The 10,224-nt window shown below is 57.8% G+C and overlaps 1 protein-coding gene across 1 annotated transcript; it reads left to right on the forward strand.

Annotated features, from left to right (window-relative positions):
• Positions 1-4,633: 4,633 nt before the first annotated feature.
• On the forward strand, positions 4,634-9,123 carry HLX (H2.0 like homeobox). Its single transcript, XM_062489317.1, has 4 exons — positions 4,634-5,771; positions 6,336-6,515; positions 6,986-7,170; positions 8,073-9,123. Exons 1-4 carry the CDS (start codon positions 5,207-5,209, stop codon positions 8,415-8,417), a joined length of 1,275 nt encoding a protein of 424 aa, XP_062345301.1. The 5' UTR covers positions 4,634-5,206; the 3' UTR covers positions 8,418-9,123.
• The last annotated feature ends 1,101 nt before the right edge of the window (positions 9,124-10,224 follow it).

Below are 10,224 nucleotides of genomic sequence, written 5' to 3' on the forward strand. Positions count from 1 at the left end.
TCCAGCTGATTTTTCTTACCCTGGCCTAAGATTTATGAATCTGCAGCTCTTCACACACACACACACACACACAGAGAGAGAGAGAGAAAAAATTTAAAAAGGTAAGAAAAATAAAGGAAATATGATTTCTTTCTTTTGTATACATGGCTGTGGAAAGATGCAGTGCCCTCTCACATCCCAGATCTCTGAGCCAGGCATTCAAGAGCAGAGGTGAATCAGTGTTTTCAGGTCCCCTCTCTGTCTGAAGGGACTTGAGAGACTACACAGTATTTGGGAGACTATGAAAAGTCTCTCCCTGTGAAATCCCTCAGCTTCCCATGCTCTAATGTGTTTCCTCAGAAAGCAGCAGCTTCAGCAGTTGAAAGAAAGCCACGTTGAAAGAAAGCATGCAAACATGTAAGTGTGAGAACAAGTCTGCAGCTCAGAGGCTGCTGTGCTGTCCCTGGAGCTGGGGGATTCAGGCTTTGATCCGCTCTCACATATGGACCCGTTCAATGGGACCTACTCTGCTGGAACATATGGACAATTCTCAGGACTGCTCACATGCAGAAAACCCCATGTAGTTTTCAGACAACTACAAAACAGACATTTCAGAGGAATTTTTCTTAAGAGCAATTTTAGTGTGGACTAAATTCCACTGTGGACTCAGTTCCCATCTAGGATTCCTGGGTGCACACCCCAACACCTCTCCTTGTTAGAAAGCTGCAGGTGCGGAGGATCAGGCGCTTCCCTCCAAAACCACAGTCCAACCCGAATTCAAACAGCAGTTAGAATACACCCGCAGGAGGCTTGAAATCCTTCCCTACTGCACGGAAACCCGCCCGCTTTCCGACGCCTTCCACGGCTGCTCAGCAGATGACATAACATTAGTCGTGACTTACTGACACAGGTATCCTACTAAATAACGCGTGAAACAGTGGAAGGGAAACGCCAAGGGGTTGACCAGCTTAGTCACTGTGTTCGCTTGCGGTTCTGGGCACTTCTGGTTCCTGCCTGCGTTACTGTTGAGCCTTTCAGATAACGAGCTGTGCTCAGCCGGGGGAAGCCCCTCCAGCCCCGCGGCGGCGGCTGCGGCCGCTTCCAGCGGTGCATCCCGGCCGGGGTCTCGGCCCGGGGGTGGCCCCGCTGCAGCGCTCCCCGCATCCCGCGGCAGTGCGGGAGAAGCACGGGCAGCAGCAGCCGGAATCCCGCACTGCGCCCCTGCCCGCCCTGCAGCCCCAGTCCGGGGCGGCTGCGGCGGGAGCGGCTCCCCAAACCTGCTCGCCCGCTGCTAGCGCGGCCCCCGCAGGGGGGGATTTTTGGAAGTGGGAAGTTTTGGGAGGGTGGGGAAGCCGCGTCCCAGGGACTCGGCAGGTGGCGACAGAGCACGGGCTTCGGGATGTGCCCGGCGCTGCTCAGCGCGGGCGGGGCGGGGGACGGCTCCGCGGGACTCCCGGGCCAGGGGAGCAGAGGTCCCGCTAAACCCGAGCGAGCCTTCTTCCTGGAGGGCTTCCCTTGAGGATTAAATATTTATTTTTGCAAGTATTCTTCCAGAGAGATATAATAGTATTTTTGAACATTTATTTTTTTTTAATATCTGCGCATATACTTTTCTAGATATAAATATAGGAATAATCAGAGCGCATACAGACGTCTAAAATCCAAAAGGCAAGGGGCAGGCCGCGGGCGACGGAGGAGGAGGGCTGGAAGCCGTCTCGCCAGTATCCTGGGCCGGCTCGGAGGGATAAACCCGGCTCCCCAAGCCCCCGCAGATGGGGCTGCCGAGCTCTGCCTGCGGTGACGGGGAGCCCCGAGCCCCCAGTGGAGTGAACAGGCTGCGTGGGGCTCGGGCACCGCTCGGGAGAGGCGGCCGGGGGCTCGGGCTGCCAGCATCCCGGCGGGATCCCTGGGATCGACCTGCCCGCAGCTCGCCGGGGGACTGGACGGGACAGGCATTTGGTCGAAAGGGCTGTCCGTCCTTCCCCGCGGGGCGCTGGCAGGCAGCGCCTGGCCCTTTCCGGGATGCTTCCAGTCCCGTGCCCTCGAGTAGGGACGGGGGAGCTGCAGAGCCTGTGGCTTAGTCTTTCTATTTTCCCCTCGTAAGAACTCGAATATTTTTTTTCCATCTCCTTTGCCTGCCTCGAGGAAGAAAAAAAAAAAAAAAAAAAAGAAGTCCTTCTAGACTCCGTTCCTTAGAAAAAAAAAAAAAAGCGCAGAAGCAGCAGCATCGCTTCTGCCGCACAGTTCATTCGCCTCCTTCTCGAGTCCCTCGGAAAGCAAGATTAAAGGGGAAAGTCGCAGCTGTATATTTATGTTTTCATTGCTAGAAGGGAATTGATTTCCTTGCATTTATTTTTGTAGTTGCAATACACAAGGGCGGATTTGCGTCACCAAAGCAACTTGCTGGTCGAGATAAAGTTGCACAAATATTGAAAAGGGAAGTGCTCGCGCTCATTATGAAGTTTTTCTCCGGAAGAAATAAGGATTTCTGCTGTATCCTAAAATACTAAAGCCGCTTCTATTTTGGGACAAATCTCGCAGGCACATCCGCTCATTTAGTCCGAGTTGGAACCTCTCAAAAAACAGGAGATGACCTGGACTGCAGCGAGCCCCGGGTTTCCTGCAGCCTTCTCCTTCCTTGCGCGGGGAGGAGGGGCCGCCGCCTCCCCCGGCAGCGCGGCCGCGCAGCCCTGCGCGTCCCCGGGCAGGCAGGGAGGGAGGCCTCCGGAGGCCTCTGGGGAGAAAGAACACCCTTGTCCCCGGGAGGAGGGAGAGGCCGGGGGATGAGGCAGGTGCTCCTCGTGTCGGCCGCGGGAGATGCCCGGGGGCGCAGAGCAGCCGAGCCCCGGGAGAGCACCCGCCCCCGCGGCCCGGACTGCCCGGCTCCCTCGCCCTCCCGAGGCCCAGCCCGAGGGTGAAGGGCTTTAGTGCGAAGCGTTCTGCGTTTCCTTTTGGGTTATTTTAGTCCCCGCGGGATGACAGCGTGGTCCCGTCCATCGGCGGTCCCGAGGCAGCGGAGCCGCGGCCGTGCCCGGGTCGGGTCCGCCCGGCGTGGCCGCAGACGGGCCCGTCCCTCCGGCGGTGCTCATCCACGGGCCCTGCACGGCAGCGAGGCGAGAGGAGTTTTGAAATCAGCTCCTAAAAGGAAAAAAAAAACAAAAAAATCCCCACAAGAAAACCCCCACCACTTTTCATTTTGTTGGTTTGTTGGGTTTCTTTTTTTGTTGTTTGATTGTTTTTTGGATTTTTTTGTGTTTTTGTTTTTTTTTTTTTTTTTTTTTTTTTTTTTTTTTTTTCTGGTGTGCTGCCCCGGGCTGGTCCAGCGCTCCGGGGTAGCAGCGGTAACAGCAGCAATAATTGAACGAGGCGGTTTGCGGCAGGGATGCAACGCCCAGGGCACACTTCGTTGTCCGTCCCTCGGGCGGGCTGGCGGGGTGGCTCTTCCCGGAGGTGGGAACGCGATTGGAACCGGAGTCGTTCGATCCGGTTTGAGAGTAGGAGAACGGCGATGGGGTCAGCTGGCGTGAGGGAGAATGCGGGGAGCTTTCCGATGTCGAGCCAGGAGAAGTTGAGACATAATCAACCTTTTCTTTTGCCTCTTTCGGGTTTCGGACACATCTTGGCAAGCCAGCCCGTCTTCATTTTTTGGTTTTGCTTCTTTAATAAGAACCAAACCAAAGCAAAGAGGTGCCTGGCTTTTCCCGGGCAACCAGCCTCACCTTCATCCTTTGTAGCACACGGTTATGGCTAAGGAACGCGTTCACTCTCTCTTGCAGGTGGTTTCAATATTCCCACAGAAGCTACATCTTCATACCTGGCGAAAGGAAAATAGTTCGCCTTTCTGGCGGTTCCCTAAAAACCGTCAGAATTTGGGAAACGCTTTGGGAAAATATAATATGATATTTTTGAAACAAAATCAAAGCAAACTTGCAATCGTCGGACCCGACAGGCTGCTCAAAACGACAGCGACTGCTTTACTTATACGAAAACTAAAAATAAAGAAATAGTTGATTTTCAGAGTCAGGTCAGGACAAATGTGATGTTAGAGCAGAGGGGGGAAAAGCGCTAAAGACACTTTTTTCATAAATTTGTCCCTAAATCATTGCAGTGAACGCAACATATCATTCTGGTGTACTGGAAAAAAAAAATGGGGATAGTTCTGTCATCAAAGGTTTGAGAAATTATAAAGTGGTTTTTAAAGTACATTTGGTGTACAAGCAGATGCAGCCCCAGGAATGGAGAACCTGACGAAAATCTATCGTAAAATTACATTGTAGTCAAAATAATACAAGGTAATTAATCGCTGCTAATGCAGGATCCAACGTGTCCTGGGCCCAAAATATCTGGGAGCTCTCAAAAATGCATGTGAGTATTTGCGTGCATCAGCATGGACTCCTTCTCTTCCAGACTATCCCAGGCTCATTTACCCGGGAAGGAAACACATTTCCCTGACAATCGTTTCCAAGAGGACAGACTTGATTCCAATGGCCAAGAATTTCTCTGCGCGTTTCTTTCAAACGTTTGGAAATCGCGGCGGCAGCAAGGGCGGCGACCTTGCGCTGTATTTTTTTTTTTTTGGGGGGGGGGGGGGGGAGCGGGGATGGGGGAGGGAGGGGGGAGAGGGGGGATGGGCGGGGGGAAGGTGGTGGTTCGAAGCCGAGGGCGCAGTTTTAAGCGAGGGATAGGTGTGTGTCGGGGTGTACTTTGCGGGGCAAACCTCTCCAAATCGCGGGTCCGGGGCCGCGCAGCTGGCTCTGGGCTCGGTGGCCGGACCCGGCCCGGCCCTGCGTGGGGCGTGTCGGCGGGCGGTGCTGCCCGGCCCCGCGGATCGCGGATTGGGCGTGGGGAGAGAGCGGGGGCTGCTCGCTGCCAGAGAAAGTTTTGGGGAGGGGTGGATATTTTTTTTCTTCCCCCAGTGCGAGGAAAGGGGGTTTGGTTTGGGTTTGTTTTGTTTGCGCCGCTCCGCTCCTCGCCCGCTCGCTTTCTTCGTCCGGCCGTGGGTTCTGGGGACTTTTTTTTAATTTTCGGGGCTTTTTTTTTCTTTTCTTTTCTTTTTTTTCCCCGTCATTTTTTGGTGATTGGCTCTCCCTCCTTACCCCTCCGGGAAGTGCTAGACCAGCCGCCTTTCGCCCCGCCATCCCTCCCCATGCGCCCGGAGCCGCAGGAAGCTCCGCGGAGCGCACCAGGGAGCTGAGCTGAGGAGCGGCGCGTCCCCTCCTCGGGCAGGATGTACACGGCCGGGCTGGCTCCTTTCTACGCCTCCAACTTCAGCTTGTGGTCAGCGGCGTATTGCTCTGCATCGGGGCCGGCGGCCGGCGGCTGCTTCCCGCTGGACGCCGCGGCGGCGAAGAAGCCGTCCTTCTGCATCGCCGACATCCTCCACGCCGGCGGCGAGGCGGCTGCAGGAACCGCCGACAGCCTGCCCGGAGGGCCCGGCACCGGGATGCCGGCCTCGCTGGGAGCCGTGCACCACGGCGGTCCCTTCCACGCCGCGGCCTCTCCGCTCCGGCCCACGCCCGTCGTGGCCCCCGACGCCCCCGCCGCCGCCTTCCCGCCGCGCCTCTCGCCGCTCTCCGCCGCCTACCACTCCCACCACCACCGTGCCCCGCAGCACCGCTCCCCCGCGGTGGCGGCGGCGGGCGGCGGAGGCGCCCCGGCCCCCGCCCGGCTGCCCGGCGGCCACACGCACGGCTCGGCGCCGGCGCCCGCCAGCAAGGACCTGAAATTCGGCATCGATCGCATTTTGTCGACGGAGTTTGACCCCAAAGTCAAGGAAGGCAACACGCTGAGAGGTAGAGAAATTGGCTTGTCCGCTTTCCCTGCTAACGCTCTCGGTGCTCTGTTACTTGTACTGTGATAAGCGACTACATCCGCGATTTGAAAACTTCTCAAACTAGCCGAGAAAATAATTATTAGGAAAAAAAAAAAAGGTTATAAATCGGAGTGTCTCTAACAGCTTTCACTGAGCCAACACCCCCCCCTCCCCGCCCTGGCCTCCGCACGGCAGAGCCGGGGCGCAGAGCTTGCGCCCCTGGGAAAATAGCGAGAGCGTGAAAATTGCGAGCGGAGCGCTCCGCACTTCCCGGAGCGGTCGGGGATTTCTGCCTGCCAGGGCACAGCCCGTTTTAAAGGCTTTCGCTGCAATCCGTCTCCCCTCGCGGCCTGTAAACATCCTGACCAAGGGAGTAAATGTGTCGGAGGATGTCTGACTGCCGGGGCAGAGAGAGCCCCCGGGGGCGGGAGACGGCTGCTTGGTGGCCCCCGAGCCCCTCCGATCGGGCACCGGCTCCGAATCATGCCGGGTTGTCGGTGTCCACCGCGGTATAACAGAGCTCTCCTTGTTCCTGTGCTCGCAGATCTGACCTCCTTATTAACTACGAGCCGCCAAACTGGGGTTCATCTCCCCAACTTGCAGCCTTCCACCGGCCAGTTCTTCGCGTCTCTAGACCCCATTAACGAGGCCTCTGCCATCCTGGGTCCCTTAAACACAAACCCAAGGAGCTCAGTGCAGCACCAGTTTCAAGACACTTTTCCAGGTACATCTCGTCCCTCCTCGACCCTCCTGTGGCGCAGGGCCCTCCGCCCTGGAGCAGCCCCCTTCCTCCCGGAGGGACTTGCCAGGCAATTTTGCCAGGCCGGGGTGTGTGTAGCGAGGTTCACGTTTTGGGCGAAAGCCGGGCTGCGCGGGGGGGAAGAAGAGCCGGCTAGGGCCTAATCTAGAGGACGGTCCCTTCCAGTACAGGAGTAATAACCCGGGCCGAGAGAGAAGAAACGGGGAGGGGGGAGAGGAAGAAATTCGGTTCCCAGACAGCTCCACCCGCGCCCGAAGCAGCAGAAGCTGACAGGACACGTACCCATCGGGAAGGCAGGGCCATGCTGGCCCGGGCCCTCCCTGCACATCGCAATCCAACTCTTATTCGGATCGATTTAAGGCTCCCTTTCAGGTTGAGATATTAATAACGCCGTCTCGCCCTCTCTTTCCCCGCTTTTCTCTTCCCCTCACCAGGTCCGTACGCAGTTCTAACCAAGGACACACTGCCCCAGACGTACAAGAGGAAACGTTCCTGGTCCAGGGCTGTTTTTTCCAACCTGCAGAGGAAAGGTTTAGAAAAACGGTTCGAAATCCAGAAGTATGTCACCAAACCGGACAGGAAGCAACTTGCGGCGATGCTGGGGCTGACAGATGCTCAAGTAAGAACGGCTTCGGTTTTATTTCAAACCTTACATCCAGTTTAGATGGATACCAGAGAGCAGTGAGGTTTCAAAGTGGTTTATCATAAGTGGGGCTGTCTGAGGAGCTGCACCTCCTCCCGAGCATCTCTTGCGCCCAGGTTCCGCGGCATACCGCGGCCCGGTGAGGAGTTTTCGCCTTTATTCTGGCCACAGAGGAGCAGGCCGGGCGGAGAGATGAGCGGGGCCAGGGCAGACCATCAGTGTGCGCTTTACTGGAGTGCAATTTGCTGTAGGAGGCAGTTTAGGGCAAAGGAAGTAGAAGCGAAAACAGTATTCTTAATGTCCTTTCCCCCCCCCCCCCCCACCTTTTTGTTTTAATTTTTTTTGTTCTAAATCTTTCCTTGCGTTGTGAAATCCTTCGTTCTGAGGAAGTGAAAACACTTCTTCAAACGTAATCATTAAACGCCACTCTCTAATGATTCCACTGTTGAGGGCCCGCAGCGCACAGAATTGTATAATGCTGCGGTTTCTTGAGCAAGATTTGGTTTCCTGGAAGAAGAAGTAGAAGGAGAGAGGAAAAAACCCATCCAAACAAACAAACAAACAAACAAACACACACACACACACACACACACACACACACACACACACACACACACACACACACACACACACACACACACGGGGTGGGGTGCGTGCGGTATTTAAATACACAAACTAGAAGGAGGAAAAAACAAAAGAAAGCCCTTCAGCGGCGTAAGGATGTGGGCAGCGGGAGGGGAGGACGGCGCCTCCTTCTCTGCCCGCGTTGCCGGTCCCGGTGGAAGGGGTAGGGCCGGGCGCGGTGCGGGGCGCGGTGCGGGGCGCGGTGCGGGGCGCGCTGGGGCCGTGTCGCCCGTCTAAGGGCGGCGCGGCCGCAGGTGAAGGTGTGGTTCCAGAACCGGCGGATGAAGTGGCGGCACTCCAAGGAAGCGCAGGCCCAGAAGGACAAGGAGCCGCCGCCGGAGCCGGAGCCCGCGGCTCAGCGAGCCGGCGCACCGCCCGCCGCCCCCGGGGAGCCCCAGCGCAGCCCCAGCGGCTCCGACGGCGACAGCGACAGCAGCGACGCTGAATCCCTCGACATGGCCCCCAGCGACACGGAACGGACTGAGGGCGCCGAGCGGAGCCTGCCCGCTGCCGGGATGGACAAATCCTCCGGCAGCACCGGCTTGCCCTCCCCGCCGCCGCCCGCCGCCGCCAGCCCCGAGCCGCGGAGCGGCCTATAGTCGGGGCGGCCCGGGACCTGTGCGCTAATTTATCTCCCTTCCCCCGCCCCGGGAGCGCGGCAAGGCCGGCCCAGCACCGGCCCCGGCCCGCTCCCGCCTGTGGCCAGAGCCCGGCCCGGGGCGAGGGCCCGAGAACGCAGGCGGAGCGGGGAGACCCGGCTCCGGGGCGGCAGAGCGTGAGGCGGCCGCCTTTCCCTCAGAGCTGCTCGCAGGAGACCGGGGGATCTCTTTTTTTTTTTCTTTTTCCTTTTTAATTTTATTTTTTTTTAATTTTAATTCTCCGTTTCCCACCCCTCGTTCTCTCCAAGGAAAATCCGAGCAAGGGACTGCGAGGATGCTCTCCGAAATCCCCACCTTTCCCTGCCCTCCCCCAAACCAATTTACAATGTGAAGTATTTTGCCAACGTCCTCATTGGTTGCAACTTGTTGCTTCGAATAATCCGGCCAAGAAATACTGCACTGACAAAATATATAAATATATATATATATATATATATATATAACTCCTGTAAATAAAATGTTTGCTATGGTTTGTAGCCACGTCAGTCTGTTGACCAGCGGCAAGGGCTGGCGTGGCTGCCCCAGCTTCCTTCACCCCGCTCGAAGGCAGCAGCTGCCTCTCCTCGCCTCGGAGCCTCCACAGGCAGCCTTCTCTTTTAATTTTTTTTATTGTTATTCTTTTATATATTTTCCCCCCCAAGGAATGCAGTGACAAGGACTTGATTTGATGACGCAAAGTTGTGCCCCCGATGAGGAAGTAACCAGTGCCACTCGTAGCCTCCCCCCCGCCATGTGCCTGTGCCGTGTGAGGTGACGTCTGACCGCCCGCGGCTCCCGGCGCCGCTGCCGAGAGCCGGCAGGGCAGTTTTGGGGAGCAGGGGGGACACGACCTGTGTCATTTGTTTTGCTGTGCTTTGCTGCGCTTTGCTGTCGCTCCGGTTCTCCGCGCTCCCCTCCGCGAGCCCCCCCCCGTGACGTCACACCGCGGGTGTGACGTCACACAGGCGCTGTGCTCTGCGAGGAGGCCGATGGCGGGGTGGGGGTAGGGTGAGCACCGGGATGGCGGGGGACGCACGGCGGATTCTCCCCCTGCGGCGGTGTGTGCTGCTCCACCGGCACTCCCCGGGGGTCCAGGCCGGGATCCGACGGCTCCGCTCGGGCTCGTGGTCAGCTTCGCCCTCGGAAAAATACAAAGCGTCGCGCTACTCCGTTCTCCGTTCTTCCCGGGCCACGAGGCAGGGCGGGGGCCGCTTCGGAGGCAGCCTGCCTCCCCCTCCTCCCTGGCCAAGCGGCACGGATTAGGAAAAGCGGCACGGAAAGCCGCGGCGGTGAGCAGCCCCCGTGCTTCCCTCGGGCCAGCGAGCTTTTTCCCTCGGCACAGAAATTCGCGGGGGCCGGGATCCTGCTCACGGAGGCAGAGCAAGGGCAAGGTCAAGGGCAGGAGAAGCAGAGCCACCCTCCCTCTGCCCCACAAGCTCGTCCGATAGGCACTGAGCCTGGGACATCGCTAAAAAGAAAGGGGAGACAGGAATAAAGGGAAGACCGGGAAAATGCCGGTGTCCTCCGGCGATGTGGAGGCGGGTGCACTTCTGGCCTCCGCCTGTTGCTTCTCTGAAGGCTCAGGCGAGAAATCCTTCGCGGTCGGGTGGGGGTTTTCCGGGGACGACACTCTCCTCGGGGCCACCCGTGTTAGCGAGGGCAAAGTCCCGAGGAAAGGAAAAGAACGGCCACAGAATTCCCCACCAGAAGCCCTGGGAAGAAGGAGCTGGGGCAAACGGCAGGCCAAGAGATGTCTTGCAGGACGTAA

The sequence above is a fragment of the Cinclus cinclus genome, chromosome 3, assembly GCF_963662255.1.
Source record: "Cinclus cinclus chromosome 3, bCinCin1.1, whole genome shotgun sequence".
In the NCBI taxonomy this organism is placed as follows: Eukaryota; Metazoa; Chordata; class Aves; order Passeriformes; family Cinclidae; genus Cinclus; species Cinclus cinclus.